We start from the raw sequence: 20736 nt of genomic DNA on the forward strand, positions 1-20736 counted from the left end.
GGAATGGTTTCCCACTATGCGTCATCTACACCGCAAGTTCCTCCTTCAAAAAATTTGGCAGCACAATTTTCAATACCCATACTCCGCATTTGACTTTAACCCTTACGATATTCAATTGCTTGCATCTACCTTTCTTAACAGTCTCTTAGTTCCTTGAGATCTTTCATCACTCTTGAAACGTCCCCTTAGAAAAATTTATACAAGACTGTGCTTAAACTGACACACAATATTTTTAGCGCAACGCAATCTGACTTTCAAAATTCCCTACAAAAGAATGGCCCTGACTAACATTAATCTATAACTTTCACAAATCACTTACCTCACAAAAATCATCGTTACTCGAACTACTGCAAAACAGCGAGCGCCACTACTGCCAGCTAAATAAAAGATTCAAACTACGGAAGGCACTAACTACTGATAAGCATAGTTAGCAAATGAAAGATTTTAATAGAGAACAAACAATGTATTTACCTTAATAGTGTTTAAAAACCATAATATACATAGCAGTTCATAATATACAGTATAACAAATTACAAAACTCCGCCATCTCTCTCCCCACATCCACCACTGCTGGCGGCTCACCTCCAACTGCCCATCGCTACGCGCTGTTCACATCCAGCTGCCCAACACTACAATGGCAGACAACAATGCAAACTAGCACACAGAGCGCTACGTAACGTTGCCAATAAGAATACATAAACAGCCTACTTACATAGCCCCCATGCTATCCACAAAATATTTTACAAATTGTTTTGGGCAGTGGCCAATAATGATTTGATAAAATTTTTCATAATTACAATAACAAAGATATCGAATGCACACACTTATTGATACAATGTTGGTCAAAAGCTAAAATTTTCTCACAGTCCATAAAGACAGTCCTGATCATTCATCATAATAGTAATTACAGTTTTTTTTCACAAAGTCTCATTAGTAAAAGAATTGCACACAGAAGTAGTGGATTTCCATGCAGTCTTGAAGAAGTAGTGTTGTCCTTCCAACGGAACGACAGTGCTGACTCTTGACATGCTGACAGGTAATGGTCCACAACAGAGCAAACCCACAGCAGAGTCATTCGACGTTTTGAAGAATATTGGTAGGTAGGTCATCGCAGAGCAGACCCACTGTAGTCCTGGTAGAGAGTATGGTATTGGTGGGCCACCAGAGGCGCAGACCCACTGCAGTCCTTGTACAAATAATGGTATTGGTGGGCCATCAAAGATGAAAACCCACTGTAGTCCATGTAGAGACGGCCAGCAGCCATCTGTTGCGACTGTGCAGGTGCACATTCACCATCGAAGAGTCTTGCGGAGAATATAGCAAGTCCATAAACCACCACTTGTGCATTCACAAAGTTTTTGGAATTGTCCTTAGAACCAGCAATGCTGTTATCCAGTCCCTTGCTTAATTATTAACACACGTGCAAACACTATCAGTCCCTACTTCTCACATATTGTCCATATACTATGACCAACAGAAACATGTGCAGTGAAATGCTTTGGGTATAGATATCTTAGTTATTACGCTTATTGCCGTGATAAAGAAAGTACTGTGCTGTAACGTATTGTTGTCCTACGGAAAAGGCTGTCTCCTTGTAGCTATAGCACAAAAGTTACTACTAAAACATGTTTTACTTTCCAGAATAATACAGGAAAAACTGTGCAGTTATAAAACAGATACACCGCAAGAGCAACATTGTAAATTGTCACTCATTAGTAACGTCGTGATATAATCTTGTAGCTGTCAAATAAACTAACCACTGTGTCATCTGGTATCTCTCAGAAAGTACTTTAATTCAGAATGTATTTTCAAGTACACCAAAATGTTGCATTAAAATCTCATTAGCAGTACTGGTAAATGTTCTAAGTATGTGAGCCTTATAGTCGTTACGTAATCGTGCAACTAACAAGCAAGAATGTACACACACGATAACACTGTGTCGTCTGTTCGCAATAACAATGCATTCGTAATTTCTGTTTAAATAAGTTCTCTTGGTTCTTGACTGGATATTTGACTTCAAACATTGTTGCATATTAACAGATTCTAAGTCTGACAAAGTCTACTAGCACTGCAAAGTGAAAAGGTATATGGCAAAGACAAAGTTAAAAAGCAGATTATCTTTCAATAAATGGTTTCACATGTGAAATGTGGTGTAGCCCTTTGCTCTTCCTAGTATGCAGAGTTTCAACTTTAACACAATTATCATGTGGTATACGTCGGTAAAGAATACTGGAATATTTCTCAAGGTTAGCGTCTATGTTATTTTTCTCTGAGCCAGCGGGCGCAAGTGGCTGCCTGCAGTGTGAGTCATTGTCTGTTTCTTTGTTGGCGCGCATTGTTATTGGGATTTGGAGACCTAACTTCTACAAATTCACCGTGACGAGAATACCCTGCTCTGTTTGAATCTCGCCAGTTCTGATGCAGTTCAGTTCTGTCGTTACTATCATATCGTCTATCGTCATGTCGGTAGATTCCATAGTTTCTTTCTTGTCGGTCATGTGGTGGAGAATTTCTCCCTGAGTCGTAACTGCGCGCTGGACCGTTGCATCTAAAGTTATTCTGTCTCCCTTGATAATAATTATTTTGGTTCCCATATTGTCTGTTTCTCTGATTGTCTCTGTGATAGTCATTACCGCGGAGAGGTGATCTTTCCCTGTAATTATTACTACTCTGCCAATGGTTGTCATACGGGTGGTGTCTGTTTTGGTCACGATTTACGTTATGAGAATAGCCTTGTCGTGTATTATTTCTGTCATCGTGGAATTGTGACAGATGTGACCTGTAATTGTTGTACTCCTGTTTTCGCATTCCGCGATTGTCAGTGTCAATTTCCAGTTCTTGTAACAGTCCCTTGAAAGCTTCAATGTCGTCTTTGCAACGTCCTGCTAAAATAATATGCCGTAAATGTTCAGGTAATTTGATTAAGCAAATGCGGATGAGTTCTGAGGGGCAGTATGGGTTTGAAAGATACTGATTCTTATGCAACATGTCTTCAAAATATTTCACAAGACTGGAAAATTCAGATTGTTCGAAATGTTTCATCATTATGATGCTCTGTTTTACTCGGTCTTGTGTAGTTTGAGACCAATATGCTGAGAGGAAGGCACCACATCCACCACTGCTGGCGGCTCACCTCCAACTGCCCATCGCTACACGCTGTTCACATCCAGCTGCCCAACATTACAATGGCAGACAACAATGCAAACTAGCACACAGAGCGCTACGTAACGTTGCCAATAAGAATACATAAACAGCCTACTTACACTCTGTGCTGCTACACTCTACACATTCTGTAAATCATATGCCCTTCATAATTTGAAAACATCTATTGCTTAAATCGTGGTCTTATATTCTTTCAAAATCTGTCAGATACAATTTCTCTTTCACGCACTAGGAGTGAAGTCTATCAGCATCTGTATTATTGGTGGAACAGTCTGCTGGACGGTCCGCAGGATGGTCTGCTGGGTCTGCTCCTCTGTGAATACACTACGCACCACAAGTAAAGCATCAGTTTTTCGAAACCTCGTAAACCAGAAATTTGGTTCTGTAAGGGTGGAAAAACGATGCATTCTGCGACTTGACCGTCGAGCTCGACGATGCTTGCCGGCTGGAGTGGCCTAGCGGTTCTGGTCGCTTCAGTCTGGAACCGAGCGACCGCTAAGGTCGCTGGATGGCATGGATATGTGTGATGTCCTTAGGTTAGTTAGGTTTAAGTAGTTCTAAGTTCTAGGGGACTGATGACCTCAGAAGTTGAGTCCCATAGAGCTCAGAGCCATTTGAACCATTTTTTTCGACGATCCTTCAACGAGTGAGATGTTGACGAATGTCGAGAAAGACCAGACTTTAGAAATTTATGTGATTTGTAATGTTGGTTAATGATGTCACATTGGCACAATACTTCACCAAAATTCTGGTACAGATCCCACACCGGTGAGCATTATTCAAGCAGTGGGCGAACAAGTGTACTGTAACCTACTTCCTTTGTTTTCGGACTGCATTTCCTTAGGATTCTTCCAGTGAATCTCAGTCAGGCATCTGCTTTACCGACCATCAACTTTATATGATCATTCCATTTTAAATCACTCCTAATGCCTACTCCCAGATAATTTATGGAATTAACTGCTTCCAGTTGCTGACCTGCTAAATTGTAGATAAATGATAAAGGATCTTTCTTTCTATGTATTCGCAGTACATTACACTTGTCTACATTGAGATTCAATTCCATTCCCTGCACCATGCGTCAATTCTTTGCAGATCCTCCTACATTTCAGTACAATTTTCCATTGTTACAGCCTCTCGATGAACTACAGCATCATCCGCAAAACGCCTCAGTGAACTTCCTATGTTATCCACAAGGTCATTTATATATATTGTGAATAGTAACGGTTACAACACTCCCCTGCGGCACACCTGGAATCACTCTTACTTCGGAAGACTACTCTCTATTGAGAATGATATGCTGCGTTTTGTTATCTAGGAACTCTTCAATCCAATCACACTATTGGTCTGATAGTCCATATGCTCTTACTTCGTTCCTTAAACGAATGTGGGGAACTGTATCGAACGCCTTGCGGAAGTCAAGAAACATGGCATCTACCTGGGAACCCGTGTCTATGGCCCTCTGACTCTCATGGACGAAAAGCGCGAGCTGGGTATAACACGATCGTCTTTTTCGAAAGCCATGCTGATTCCTACTGAGTAGATTTCTGATCTCCAGAAAAGTCATTATACTCGAACATAATACGTGTTCCAAAATTCTACAACTGATCGCCGTTAGAAATACACATCTGTGTAAAATTAAGCTGGTATCCCATCAGGTCCAACGGCCTTTTTTCTTTTGAGCGATTTTAATTGTTTTTCTATCCCTCTGTCATCTATTTTGATATCTACCATTTTGTCATCAGTGCGACAATCTAGAGAAGGAACCACAGTGCAGTCTTCCACTGTGAAAAAGCTTTGGAAAAAGACATTTAGTATTTCGGCCTTTAATCTGTCATCCTCTGTTTCAGTACCATTTTGGTCACAGAGTGTCCGTACATCTTGTTTTGATCCACCTACCGCTTTGACATCAGACAAAAATTTCTTAGGATTTTCTGCCAAATCAGCGTATAGTACTTTACTTTCGAATTCGTTGAACGCCTCTCGCATAGCCCCCCTCACACTACATTACGCTTCGTGTAATTTTTGTTTGTCTGCTAGGCTTTAACTATGTTTATGTTTGCTGTGCAGTTCCATTTGCTTCCGTAGCAGTTTTCTAACTCGGTTGTTGTACCACGGTGGCTCTTTTCCATCTCTTACGATCTTGCTTGGTACATACTCATCTAATACATATTGTGCGACGGTTTTGAACTTTGTCCACTGATCCTCAACACTATCTGTACTTGAGACAAAACTTTTGTGTTGAGCCGTCAGGTACTCTGTAATCTGCTTTTTGTCACTTTTGCTAAACAGAAAAATCTTCCTACCTTTTTTAATATTTCTATTTACGGCTGAAATCACCGATGCTGTAATCGCTTTATGATCGCTGATTCCCAGTTCTGCGTTAAGTGTTTCAAATATTTCGGGTCTGTTTGTCACCAGAAGGTTCAAAAATAGTTCAAATGGCTCTGAGTACTACGCGACTTAACTTCTTAGGTCATCAGTCGCCGAGAACTTAGAACTAATTAAACCTAACTAACCTAAGGACATCACACACATCCATGCCCGAGACAGGATTCGAACCTGCGATCGTACCGGTCGCTCGGTTCCAGACTGTAGCGCCTAGAACCGCACGGCCACTCCGGTCGGGTCGCCACGAGTCTGTTCTCTGTTTAACTGCTCATGGTAGTTTTCAGATAATGCAGTTGAAAAAATTTCACTGGATTCTTTGTCCCTGCCACCCGCTATAAACGTTTGCGTCTCCCTGTCTATATCTGGTAAATTAAAATCTTCACCCAAAACTTTAACATGGTCAGGAAATGTACTCGAAATATTTTCCAAATTTTCCTTCAGGTGTTCTGCCACATCTGCTGAGCCAGCGGCCTATAGAGACATCCAATTACCATATTTGAGCCTGCTTTTGTTCCCCCCTCCCCCCTTGTAGCTTGATCATATGGGAGTGTGACATTGACAAATGTGTAAATAAAACGGCAAAGAGTTCCTCTAAGACCCCCCACTTTGATAACACACTCCCAGGCATCCGACCACTTTTACTGAGATTTTTAAGAATGTGTCTGCTTGCAAGTTGCGAGACCCACTTGCGACCGAACCGCTGAATCTTTCCATCAGTAAATGGGGTATGTTCTCCACTGACTCGGTTGTTTTAACCCCCTCCACTGACGGAATGACCCACTTCCCAATTCCGTATGTATAAAACCAATACGGACTTGTAGCTGTCACGCCTTTGCGCTTACTGCTACGTATTTTAACTGTAAATAGCTCAGTCCCAATGGTAAGAGGCAGTAGTGAATTCACGTAGTTAATATTTGAATCCAGCACAGCTGCCACAAGCTCAGCTCACTTTTACTCCACTCCTACCCTCGCCATTGCACCACATTAACTAGGTGCTACGTGGACCTTGCTAAATTCACTTGCGTATACATTTTTGACCGTTACTCGCCAGTATTTACCTAATGAATAGTACACTCCTAACCGGACTATTTCCCTAAGAGCTGTGATGATTGAACGGGTTCGATCCACGGCCTACAGTGCCCTACAGTTCAGTCGGTAACACTGCCTACCTGACCCACTTAACTTGGTAGTGAGCTTATGTATCCAATCACCACTGCTAGCAGCAGTGGATAATCCTATCAGCACGACGAGAGCAGCAGACTTACCGTCGAATCCTCCTGAAAATACTTATAACTACGGTCGCCAGCTCTGAAGGAGCAAAAGAATAAATCAATTTTTGGGCTAGTTTCAAAGTGAAATGGCTTGAGTTGAATTTAAACTTAATTCTGAATATTACTATTTCTGATCATTCTAGATGATTCTACAAAGCAAATACTCTCTCAATTTCTGTGAGTTGGCTTGGTAATTACTACCAAGACAGGTTATGCAACTTCGGTTAACAAAATTCTATCCTTCAACTTATATAATGATTTTGGATATTACTCTTTGGACCATTGATACAGAATTAGTTAAGTGACTTTACTTGAAAGGTTGCTCAGAAAATTTTAAGTAACTGTAAATAGGCGACTCATTCTGGTGTGTGCTCTTTTCAACATTCTTATACGCTAAAGTATTCTACAACCAAAAGAATTGTAAATGAAAGAGGCGATGGTGGCCTCAGTCTGATTTCACTATACTATGTTTGAGGTTACTACACTTTACAATGAACAACATGCGTCATAATTTTACTCATTACTATATTCTGTCCTCTGCACTTGCATAAAAACTGGTATTCTCCTTTTACATGTATACAAAGTTCGAGTTAACAATCGCAAGCAGTCTTGCCTTGGGTAGACGTGTCGGTGCTGGTGGTGAGATGCATGTGGCTAACACAGCTCTTCATGCCTCATGCCCTTAATGGCGGCTGGAACTACGAGCTGTAGCACTCGTATAAGCTACTGCACGTCCGCCATAAAATCTGGGCGCAGGAACTCTTACAATCAGCCCCAGTGGCATAGAGGCGGCTTCAACAACCATTCGTCGCGTTTTACTCCAAAAAGGCGACGATATTCGCCTCTTCTCTGTTGCACAATCACTTTTGCGTGAGCACAGTTACGCACGTCCGATCACGTCAACACTCCCCAGGCCATCTCATTGTTCAGTCCCTGTGTCTCCAGCTACCCCTAGCTACGCTCGTATCACCAAGAGTGGGGGCGTTCCCCTACCACCTTTTTACCGAAATCATTTAGTATTTAAGAATATTTATATTTACTACCCTGGAGTCCATACAAGTCATAATAATTTACTACTAGCGCTTTACAACATTAAATTATACAGTAATAACTTATAATTACCAAGAAAAGGATACATTTGACTCTGAGAGCTTAGTGCATTGTCTGACAGGCCGCGCTAATTCCCAGTTTCGCCAATAGATGGCATCAGGGTGCACTCCCTGGCAGTCTCACACAAGCGCGCCCGTTTCCGACGCACGGGCTCCAAATTACTGTCAGCCCACCATCATTTCAGTTCCGTTACACATTTCAGCGGTTCTCTGAGTACAGGTACATTTATAAAATTATCGATAAAAATGGGGTGTTGCCGAACTGAATGGGCCTCACAAGGATGATCTGGGTCTTATTTACGAGTGTGTCAATGTTACTCCCCGCCCCCCCCCCCTCCCCCAAAGGATGGCGGAAAGTGCATAAGCACTCCTTCCTGCTTCGGATCACCTTCATATTTCGTCGTATGCCTATGAACGGATTCTTATGGTTCCAAACTGTACACAAGAGCAATAATTATGGTCGCACTATACTCGAGAGGGATGCGATGATGCTCAGTGATGTGTAAGCCCATGATGTTCTCAAAGAAGGAACGAATCGACCAGGAAGTTGCAGGAGTGTCACAGCTTGTGGAGAACATAATCGCACTTGTAAATATAGCTTTCGGTTGCGAAATGTGTGCGAATCGATGCCCCAAGGAAAGGGGTGGTTCAACAGACGCATTCTGCTCTCCAAAGTCTGGATCTGCATAGTATGCCATTAGTCCTCTGTCTTATTATCCTCTACCAGCACCTTCATTGCCTCCACTGTCGCGTTCAGTTCGCTTACGTCACCATCATATACCGTTCTACATACAGTCTTCAAACTACTTCCCCCTACATTTCAAACTACTTCCCCCTACATTCTTCTCTGCTGTCATAGGAAACGCCACACTGCCTCCACTATTTGCTACATCTGCCATCCCAGCTGCTCTTAAGCTTTATACTATTTCTTGTACTCCTCAAAAACTTTCCCAAGTATTCCCTTGTTCTAGACTACACGTCTCAAATCGGAAAGTACCTCATCCAGTCTCTTCCTCTCACCCCGGAATTGCCATGCATTAAACGCTAAACTGAGTGTTCATTGGTGACTAAAAGCCGTCAAGTTCTCTTTACTGGCAAACAGAACTCCCAGAAAATCGTACCGTAGTGCCCACGCTATGCCCCAGGTGAAGAGGTACAGCATCAGCAGAACTAGCATCCTTCCCGTCCCAGTTCTTGATGTACAATAAACTGAAAACAGGGACTGCAATCATTCTAAGAAATCTGCTGTCATTGATCAGCATTTTTCACAAAAGTAAACTAAAGAACCCTTATTACACACAAAATTCATACATTAATGCTTAAGATACAACTCCCACTACCCCTCACATAAAACAGATAATCATTTAGGTTCATTTACGCTTTCCAGCGTACTCTTCTGCTTCCTTCTTTTTACTTTTTTCTCCAGTTCTATTCTTACAGTCTCTGGGATTGACCCCAGGGCGCCTCAAAACAGTAGCAGGCTTCCAATGGGGACATGCTAGACGACATTACCCACTTGCCCACTCCATACTGCAGTAAACTTCCCGCACATTTGACAGCTTCTGCCAGACTCTCCCTGTATTCGTTTCTATATCTCTCTCACTGTTCTCGCAAACCGACGACCAGCTCCCTGACCTTGCCTCTTTGCCTTAATCATATCAACCGAACCTTTGAACTGTACAACACACACACACACACACACAAACACACGCGCACACCCGCCCGTGTCCACACACACACACACACTATAAATGAAAGATGTGTGTCCTAGTCATTATAGGGAGACATCACATAGTAACTCAGAATCGTTGCAATTCACCAATGCACCCATTTCGTCCTTCCATTCACTGAAGGTGAGGTGGACTAGTTCTTAATTTCCCCACATGTAATGAATGACATAATTCCTTCATCAAGACTGATAGGAAATTCGTCCCCTGATCTGTTATTACCGTTGTCAGGACTCCAAACATCAGTAGCCACCTATTGACCATTATCTATGCGACTGTAATTGCTTGCACATGCAGCATATGTGTTATTTCGATGTACCGAAAGAAATGAACAGACTTTGTCAGGCACAAAATGATTCTCCACGTGAGTTCGCTTAAACGGTCCTAACACATCCTTGTCAAACAGATAAAACTGTTTTGGAGCTTCTGGCATTCTCTGCAGCGTAGTTGCTTATGAGTCAAGTCTGTACACTGCACACACCGCACACAGCTCTTCACATACTTATCCACATCTTTTGCGCCAGTACTTCCCCAATATCCTTCGATTTGTTGTTCTGTATCCACCACGACCAGACAACGTGTGATCATTAGCATTGTTTTAGAACTTCTTCCCGCAGCTTAGGTGGTACCACCATTTCTACATCTACATCTACATCCATACTCTGCAAGCCACCTGACGGTGTGTGGCAGAGGGTACCCTGACTACCTCTATCGGTTGTCCCTTCTATTCCAGTCTCGTATTGTTCGTGGAAAGAAGGATTGTCGGTACGCTTCTGTGTGGGCTCTATTCTCTCTGATTTGATCCTCATGGTCTCTTCGGGAGATATACGTAGGAGGGAGTAATATACTACTTGACTCTTCGGTGAAGGTATGTTCTCGAAACTTTAACAAAAGCCCGTACCGTCCTACTGAGCGTCTCTCCTGCAGAGTCTTCCACTGGAGTCTATCTATCATCTCCGTAACGCTTTCGCGATTACTAAATGATCCTGTAACGAAGCGCGCTGCTCTCCGTTGGATCTTCTCTATCTCTTCTATCTACCCTATCTGGTACGGATCCCACACTGTAGAGCAGTATTCAAGCACTGGGCGAACAAGCGTACTGTAACCTACTTCCTTTGTTTTCGGATTGCATTTCCTTAGGATTCATCCAATGAATCTCAATCTGGCATCTGCTTTACCGACGATCAACTTTATATGATCATTCCATTTTAAATCACTCCTAATGCGTACTCCCAGATAATTTATGGAATTAACTGCTTCCAGTTGCTGACCTGCTATTTTGTAGCTATGTATTCGCAGCACATTACACTTGTCTACATTGAGATTCAATTGCCATTCCCTGCACCATGCGTCAATTCGCTGCAGATCCTCCTGCATTTCAGTACAATTTTCCATTGTTACCACCTCTCGATACATCACAGCATCATCTGCAAATAGCCTCAGTGAACTTCCGATGTTATCCACAAGATCATTTATGTATGTTGTGAATAGCAACGGTCCTATGACACTCCCCTGCGGCACACCTGAAATCACTCTTACTTCGGAAGACTTCTCTCCATTGAGAATGACATGCTGCGTTCTGTTATCTAGGAACTCTTCAATCCAATCACACAATTGGTCTGATAGTCTATATGCTCTTACTTTGTTCATTAAACGACTGTGGGGAACTGTATCGAACGCCTTACGGAAGTCAAGAAACACGGCATCTACCTGTGAAACCGTGTCTATGGCTCTCTTAGTCTCGTGGACGAATAGCGCGAGCTGGGTTTCACACGACCGTCTTTTTCGAAACCCATGCTGATTCCTACAAAGTAGATTTCTAGTTTCCAGAAAAGTCATTATACTCGAACATAATACGTGTTCCAAAATTCTACAACTGATCGACGTTATAGATATAGGTCTATAGTTCTGCACATCTGTTCGACGTCCCTTCTTAAAAACGGGGATGACCTGTGCCCTTTTCCAATCCTTTGGATCGCTACGCTCTTCTAGAGATCTACGGTACACCGCTGCAAGAAGAGGCGCAAGTTCCTTCGCGTACTCTGTGTAAAATCGAACTGGTATCCGATCAGGTCCAGCGGCCTTTCCTCTTTTGAGCGATTTTAATTGTTTCTCTATCCCTCTGTCGTCTATTTCGATATCTACCATTTTGTCATCTGTGCGACAATCTAGAGAAGGAACTACAGTGCAGTCTTCCTCTGTGAAACAGCTTTGGAAAAAGACATTTAGTATTTCGGCCTTTAGTCTGTCATCCTCTGTTTCAGTACCATTTTGGTCACAGAGTGTCTGTACATTTTGTTTTGATCCACCTACCGCTTTGACATAAGACCAAAATTTCTTAGGATTTTCTGCCAAGTCAGTACATAGAACTTTACTTTCGAATTCATTGAACGCCTCTCGCATAGCCCTCCTCACACTACATTACGCTTCGCGTAATTTTTGTTTGTGTGCAAGGCTTTGGCTATGTTTATGTTTGCTGTGAAGTTCCATTTGCTTCCGCAGCAGTTTCCTAACTCGGTTGTTGTACCACGGTGGCTCTTTTCCATCTCTTACGATCTTGCTTGGCACATACTCATCTAACGCATATTGTTCGATGGTTTTGAACTTTTTACACTGATCCTCAACACTATCTGTACTTGAGACAAAACTTTTGTGTTGAGCCGTCAGGTACTCTGTAATCTGCTTTTTGTCACTTTTACTAAACAGAAAAATCTTCCTACCTTTTTTTAATATTTCTATTTACGGCTGAAATCATCGATTCTGTAACCGCTTTATGATCGCTGATTCCCTGCTCTGCGTTAACTGTTTCAAATAGTTCGTGTCTGTTTGTCACCAGAAGGTCTAATATGTTATCGTCACGAGTCGGTTCTGGCTCTATCCTTGTAATCTTGAACGACACACCACCACATTCCCTGTCCTCTCCAATTACCGTTACCATGATGCTACTGATGACCCATAACACGCGTCTTCCATAGCATCTGACAACATTGTTTCTGCTTGTGCCCCATACGGGCATATTTGGAACACTGCACATCTACAGAGAATGCACCACGAGTTTCCCTCACACCTGTCGACATATCAATCTTCTCAAATCCCATCGTTAATCACACAGACGAATGGACGTTCTTAGGTGCTCCTGCGCACACTCTCCTCGGCACATCCGGATGCAAACTACTTAGGAAAGCTTCTAGTAACTTCTGCTCTACGTCGATTTCTTTTTCTTAGAATGTACATTAACTTCCATTATTCTGCGGCAATATCTTCCTGCCCTTGAAAGAATCTCGCACTATACTGCCACACATTTCTCTGCAGAAGCCCCTGTTCCAACTGCTCTAACGTCTTCGCCATTTTCAACGCCTACATGCGTCTCAAAAAAGTATTTGACTCTCCCATTTAACGTAACTTCGAAACATGCTCCAACTGATTATCGGATGAAGCCCAAATACTCGCCGACGTTGTCACGTCCTCCACAAAAGACGTCATATCCTCAGACGACCTTCCAGAAAAGGGACTGACAGGTTAGCATCAGCTGGATCTATTACAAAGCTCTGTGATCCGAGCAACGCTAGCTCCTCGTCTCTTTCTGCAAGGTTAATTAGCAGTACCATATTTTCTGCTCTCCGACGTACTACCTCACTATCTAAAGCCTGAACTTCCTCAGTCACTGACGCTGCATTTCTGATTCTGTTATTAGAACATTTTTATCTTTCATTCATACGCAGTACAAATACACAATTATTGGCAACTGACAAAAGAAAACAATCCTTGTGCCATGTAATCAACCCATCCAGATTCTCTGCAATGTTCTGAAACATGACCAAAACGGTGGCATGTAAAACAAGTCAAAACTACAGAATTGGCTCAAATGGCTCTGAGCACTATGGGACTTAACTTCTGAGGTCATCAGTCCCCTAGAACTTAGAACTACTTCAATCTAACCAGATCATCACACACATCCATGCCCGAGGCAGGATTCGAATCTGCGACTATAGCGGTCGCGCGGTGCCAGACTGTAGCGCCTAGAACCGCTCGGCCACCCTGGCTGGCAGTCAAAACTACAGATTCAGTACACAGTGCGGAATGCTCAAGCAGATTATACTGCGAAAACTTCTCAGCTCTAAGTATTGTTCATTACTTTTTCAATGAGGACGCATAAACAGGCCCTTTAGCTCTCAACAAAGTAGCCTTCAAGTTACGGTAACACTTCGTCTTAGATCTCACGCCTGTCACACACATATAAAGTAACAAACCGTTCCCTCATTCATCCCACCATTTCTATACTGTCGATACTAGTCTATACGCTAGGTTGCATGGACAACGCACCCTCTGCTCTCCACTGAAGCGATGTCAGCTCTTTACACACCACTTTATAGCAGACCCCAGGGATGGTGTGGCGCAGCTACGTTGACATGCAGTGTAGCCGGATGGCAGGCCGAGTGGGCCCAAAAAGAAGTAGTTGTTGAAATCAACACTATTTCCAATTGGGTGGCGGTCACGCCCCTGGTTCACAGGAACGGACCAGTAGTAGGTCAGCCGCCAGCTAGTGACCATCCAGTTGGCTGCAACACCTCCTGGAGTTCTGCTTTGCTGATGTCTGCCCATAGTGTCAGACCAACACTATGTTGCGTGAGCCACAGCTCTGACGTCAGTGAATGTATTGGAATATTGCAGAGGTAGAATGAATGGATCCCGGTCGTGAAAGCGAAAGGCAAGGAACACACCCATTTCGTTGTCAGAAGTTGGTTACTGTGCCCATGGCTCCATGGCGTCCCCCATTCTGGCATAACACCTGCGACCGTATGGTACTGCTGGACTTTGAGTGACTCTACTACATAAACTATGGTTATTCATACTAGTGCACGTGTTCTGCCAATGCACCTCTCCTAGTCACATAGTTGGCAACGCTACTGAAACCCCGATGATGGAGACATCACCATGCCCTTTCGCTGTGTTAGCGCGGCACTGGAAAGTTACGCCAAGCGAGGTTAGCCTATCTCACAACAATTCCACATGCTTTTTGTCTTAAAAAATCTATATGTATCAAACGTGTTATGTTCACCGGTCACTGGCGGCTAATGCAATGTTCCATCGCACCTCTTCACTAAGTTTACGCTTAACTTCGGCACTTCAGTACTCAAGTGGCCCAGCATTAGCAGTAGTAAATTGAGCTCAGAGCTGTCCTCACTGTGGGTCTCCATTTGGCTGGGTGCCATATCCAAAATTCTGGGCATTCGGATGTGACAAGATCGCAAGTGTGCTGCCTTGGAACATGAGGGCAGACATACCCATTATCAAGGTTCCAGTCGACCACGTCTGACAATAGCGAGGGATGATGTCAGTCCACACAATTGGTTGTACATCAGCATTAGCTGACTAGGAAATTGCAGTACCTTACGTAGACGGCTGTTAACATCACAGCAGAAATAGCTTAGTGTGAAGTGGGGTCGTGACCAGGAAGCATACACTGGTGTCGAATTGTGCTCAGCAATAAACCGTGTTCTGCCTACACCGTCCTGCAGAGAGGTACCATTCTCTCCGTGTTTAGGAGGACCACAGCTGTGTTCCTCCTGGCATCATGATGTCGAGAGGCATCAGATATAACTTCTACATCTACATCTACATCCATACTCCGCAAGCCACCTGACGGTGTGTGGCGGAGGGTACCTTGAATACCTCTATCGGTTCTCCCTTCTATTCCAGTCTCGTATTGTTCGTGGAAAGAAGGATTGTCGGTATGCCTCTGTGTGGGCTCTAATCTCTCTGATTTTATCCTCATGGTCTCTTCGCGAGATATACGTAGGAGGGAGCAATATACTGCTTGACTCTTCGGTGAAGGTATGTTCTCGAAACTTTGACAGAAGCCCGTACCGAGCTACTGAGCGTCTCTCTTGCAGAGTCTTCCACTGGAGTTTATCTATCATCTCCGTAACGCTTTCGCGATTACTATATGATGCTGTAACGAAGCGCGCTGCTCTCCGTTGGATCTTCTGTATATCTTCTATCAACCCTATCTGGTACGGATCCCACACTGCTGAGCAGTATTCAAGCAGTGGGCGAACAAGCGTACTGTAACCTACTTCCTTTGTTTTCGGATTGCATTTCCTTAGGATTCTTCCAATGAATCTCAGTCTGGCATCTGCTTTACCAACGATCAACTTTATATGATTATTCCATTTTAAATCACTCCTAATGCGTACTCCCAGATAATTTATGGAATTAACTGCTTCCAGTTGCTGACCCGCTATTTTGTAGCTAAATGATAAGGGATCTTTCTTTCTATGTATTCGCAGCACATTACACTTGTCTACATTGAGATTCAATTGCCATTCCCTGCACCATGCGTCAATTCGCTGCAGATCCTCCTGCATTTCAGTACAATTTTCCATTGTTACAACCTCTCGATACACCACAGCATCATCTGCAAAAAGCCTCAGTGAACTTCCGATGTCATCCACAAGGTCATTTATGTATATTTTGAATAGTAACGGTCCTATGACACTCCCCTGCGGCACACCTGAAATCACTCTTACTTCGGAAGACTTCTCTCCATTGAGAATGACATGCTGCGTCCTGTTATCTAGGAACTCCTCAATCCAATCACACAATTGGTCTGATAGTCCATATGCTCTTACTTTGTTCATTAAACGACTGTGGGGAACAGTATCGAACGCCTTGCGGAAGTTAAGAAACACGGCATCTACTTGGGAACCCGTGTCTATGGCCCTCTGAGTCTCGTGGACGAATAGCGCGAGCTGGGTTTCACATGACCGTCTTTTTCGAAACCCATGCTGATTCCTACAGAGTAGATTTCTAGTCTCCAGAAAAGTCATTATACTCGAACACAATACGTGTTCCAAAATTCTACAACTGATCTACGTTAGAGATATAGGTCTATAGTTCTGCACATCTGTTCGACGTCCCTTCTTAAAAACGGGGATGACCTGTGCCCTTTTCCAATCCTTTGGAACGCTACGCTCTTCTAGAGACCTACGGTACACCGCTGCAAGAAAGGGGGCAAGTTCATTCACGTACTCTGTGTAAAATTGAACTGGTATCCCATCAGGTCCAGAGGCCTTTCCTCTTTTGAGCGATTTCAATTGTTTCTCTATCCCTCTGTCGTCTATTTCGATATCTACCATTTTGTCATCTGTGCGACAATCTAGAGAAGGAACTACTGTGCAATCTTCCTCTGTGAAACAACTTTGGAAAAAGACATTTAGTATTTCGGCCTTTAGTCTGTCATCCTCTGTTTCAGTTCCATTTTGGTCACAGAGTGTCTGTACATTTTGTTTTGATCCACCTACCGATTTGACATAAGACCAATATTTCTTAGGATTTTCTGCCAAGTCAGTACATAGAACTTTACTACCAGATCATGGCTGGTGGTGATTAAGGGAACTCTGGTAGTACTACAGATCACCATAGTCAATCAGCATTATCATGTGCCATCTCTCATTTGGCAGCATAGTGCTACCATTTTTCAAAAGGGCAATGATCGTTCATCCTTGGTACTTCTATGAATATACTGCACGATATTGAAGTACTTAATATTTTTGAACGATAAAGTAGGACAGTGTCTTCTACTGGAAACGCCACTCTCAGCTCCGAATCTGCAGAAGACCAGCGATTGCAAGGTGTACAGCTCACTACGTCATATCACTATCGATAGTAGGTACATGTTTTGAAGAGTATCACGTGCCAATTATCTTGCGACCCATCTTTCCATTGTTTCCCGTCTTCCTGGTCAAAAATACCCTGTCAGTTCTTAGTCATGCTCAACATTATTACCAATACTAAGCCAAGCTGCAGAATATGGAACTAAAAGCCGAAATTACATCTCATTGAAAATCAAATCATAATTGCCTTAGACATAATCATAATTACATCTGTGGATTTTGGCCTTCATTTCACTTTTTGTGACGTCCATAAACTGTTAAGCTACTTATAATGCTAATTAGCATTTGACAATGCGTCTTTAGTCTTACATTAGTGAGTTTTTCCCCTCACATAAAGCTTCAAGAGAATACATTTGACTGAATGAGCGTTGTGCAGTTTTCCAGTGTTTCCATTTGTTTACTGTCAACTCCTGCATGGACGGCACCCTAGATAACTGCTCCGTACGTCTTACATAACACTCGTAAAGCTTCCTTGAATGGTATGCTGTAATAGGTTTTTGAACAACTCTTTAGGAAAGGAAGTGGGTTACCGAGTAATAAGCATACGGTACCATTTAAAGGCGGTGAAGTTCCAAGAGAGACAGTCATGATGGGTAAAGTCCTCCTGGTAGCCAAACAACTTTTGCATATATTTTTCTGTATTTCGCATCTAGACGAAAAGCTATTTCAGTTGGTCAAGTTGGTCAAGATGAAAGGAAGAGACCGTATATACACACATCACTAAAAGTTTTGCATCACCCCAGTTCCCAAAAATCATGAAGATAGACGTTGATTGTGGATATTGTATCACAGCCACAGTCACTTTGACTGTTCAGACATGTCACTAAACACGCCCAAAGATGTAAAGAACCAAACATGGCCGGTCGGAGTGGCCGAGCGGTTCTCCATGTCCAAACAACATCGTTTTGGTTCACTCCGAGACGCCTGGTCATTTCCCTTGTTGAGAGCCCCTTTCCGGCACAAAGTAACAATGCGAACGCGATAGAACCGCGGTATTGACTGTCTAGGCATGGTTGAACTTCAGAAGTGTGTACCGCTTCCTGGTACAGTAACTGGAAGTGATCGGCTGTTGGACCCCCTCTGTGTAATAGGAGCTACTCATGTTTGGTTCAAATGGTTCAAATGGCTCTCAGCACTATGGGACTTATCTTCTGAGGTCATCAGTGCCCAAGAACTTAGAACTACTTAAACCTAACTAACCTAAGGACATCACACACATCCATGCCCGAGGCAGGATTCGAACCTGCGACCGTAGCGGTCTCGCAGGCCCAGACTGTTAGTTAGGTTTAAGTAGTTCTAAGTTCTTGGCCACTGATGACCTCAGAAGATAAGTCCCATAGTGCTCGGAGCCATTTGAACCATTTGAACCAAACATGAGTAGCTCCTATTACACAGAGGGGGTCCAACAGCCGTTCACTTCCAGTTACTCTACCAGGAAGCGGTACACACTTCTGAAGTTCAACCATGCCTAGACGGTCAATACCGCGGTTCTATCGCGTTCGCATTGTTACTTTGTGCCGGAAAGGGGCTCTCAACAAGGGAAATGACCAGGCGTCTCGGAGTGAACCAAACCGATGTTGTTTGGACATGGAGGAGATACAGAGAGACAGGAACTGTCGATGACATGCCTTACACATGCCGCCCAAGGGCTACTATTGCAGTCGATGAGTACTACCTACAGATTATGGCTCGGAGGAACCCTGACATCAACGCCACCATGTTGAATAATGCTTTTCGTCCAGCCACAGCGCGTCGTGTTACGACTCAAACTGTGCGCAATAGGCTGCATGTTGCGCAACTTCACTCCCGACGTCCCTGACGAGGTCCAGAGTTGCAACCAAGACACCATGCAACGCGCTACAGATGGGTCCAACAACATTCCGAATGGACCGCTCAGGACTGCCATCACTTTCTCTTCACCGATGAGTGTCGCATATGTCTTCTTCCAGCAATCGTCGGAGACGTGTTTGGTGGCAACCCAGTGAGGCTGAACGCCATAAACACACTGTCCAGGAGTTCAGCAATGTGGAGGTTCCCTGCTGTTTTGGGGTGGCATTATCTGGGTCGACGTACGCCGCTGGTAGGCATGGAAGGTGGCGTAATGGCTGTACGATATGTGAATGCCATCCTCCGACCAATTGTGCAACCATATCGGCGCCATATTGGCGAGGCATTCGTCTTCAAGGACGGCAATTTGCGCCCATATCGTGCACATCTTGTGACTGACTTCCTTCAGGATAGCGACATCGTTCGACCAAAGTGGTCACCATGTTCTCCAGATATGAACCCTATCGAACATGCCTGGGATAGACTGAAAAGGGCTTTTTATGGACGACGTGATCCACCAACCACTCTGAGGGATCTACACCGAATCGCAGTTGAGGAGTGGGACAATCTGGACAAACAGACCTTGATGAACTTCTAGATAGTATGCAAGAGGACGTGCTACTGGGTATTAGAGTTACCGGTGTGTACAGCAGTCTGGACCACCACCTCGTCTCGCTGTTCGGTGGTACAACATGCAATGTGTGGTCTTCACGAGCAAAAAAAGGCCGGAAATGACGTTTATGTTGACCTCTATTCCAATTTTCTGTACGGATTTCGGAACTCTGGGAACCGAGGAGATGTAAAATTTGTTTTGATGTATGTGTATATTTAAAAATCGTGAATTTTAGTACCCCTACAGTAACTGTCTGCTAGTACTAAGTCACACATTTACCAAGTGGGCCTGAAATGCGCCTAGAGTTCTGGAGCCAGACACCCACACACACACACACACACACACACACACAAACACATAAAATATATATTGATATATAGTTCAATAACCTGGTACTCTACGCTGCACAGTGATGATTGGTGGGTGCAATGCTTGCGCAGGTACGAGACGAGCAACGGCATCCGGCAGGAGCAGTTCGGCACGGAGGGTGACGGCGCACGCCTGCGGGGCAGCTTCTCGTGGCAGCCGCCAGATGCGGGCGGCGCCACCTACAGCGTCACCTACGAGGCCGACGAGAACGGCTACCGGCCCAGGGTGTCCTTCGGTAGCGGTCCAGTGGCTGTGCGCCCCACACCGCTGCCACGACCTACAGAACTGCCATTCCTACAGCCTTCTCTGGCCATTGGAAGTAACGCTGCACTTACACTGGTGGGCTGAGCGGCCCGCCAATTCATGTCACAGGACCTTTTAAACTCCCGATATTTCAGCATAAGCTTCTGCACTGACTGTTCAAAATGGTCGAGAAAGTGTGCAACAACTACTGCTGTCAGATTGGACATTGGTAATAGCCATCTAGCAGCAGAAATTTTTGTGCGGTATTGTGATTTCTCAGAGTTAATTGGAATTTGAAGAAACAGCATACTCCACAAGAAGATAACTTATTAAATTTATTGTATAAATGAA

General features: G+C 43.8%; 1 protein-coding gene across 1 annotated transcript in view; it reads left to right on the forward strand.

Annotated features, from left to right (window-relative positions):
- Nucleotides 1-20490, forward strand: part of LOC126101294 (endocuticle structural glycoprotein SgAbd-5-like) — a 32783-nt gene extending 12293 nt beyond the window's left edge. Inside the window, exon 3 of the mRNA XM_049911974.1 lies at nt 20214-20490. Within this exon, the coding sequence (XP_049767931.1) occupies nt 20214-20490 (277 nt within the window). The remainder of the gene's footprint in view (nt 1-20213) is intronic.
- Nucleotides 20491-20736: the final 246 nt, after the last annotated feature.

The sequence above is a fragment of the Schistocerca cancellata genome, chromosome 9, assembly GCF_023864275.1.
Source record: "Schistocerca cancellata isolate TAMUIC-IGC-003103 chromosome 9, iqSchCanc2.1, whole genome shotgun sequence".
NCBI lineage: Eukaryota > Metazoa > Arthropoda > Insecta > Orthoptera > Acrididae > Schistocerca > Schistocerca cancellata.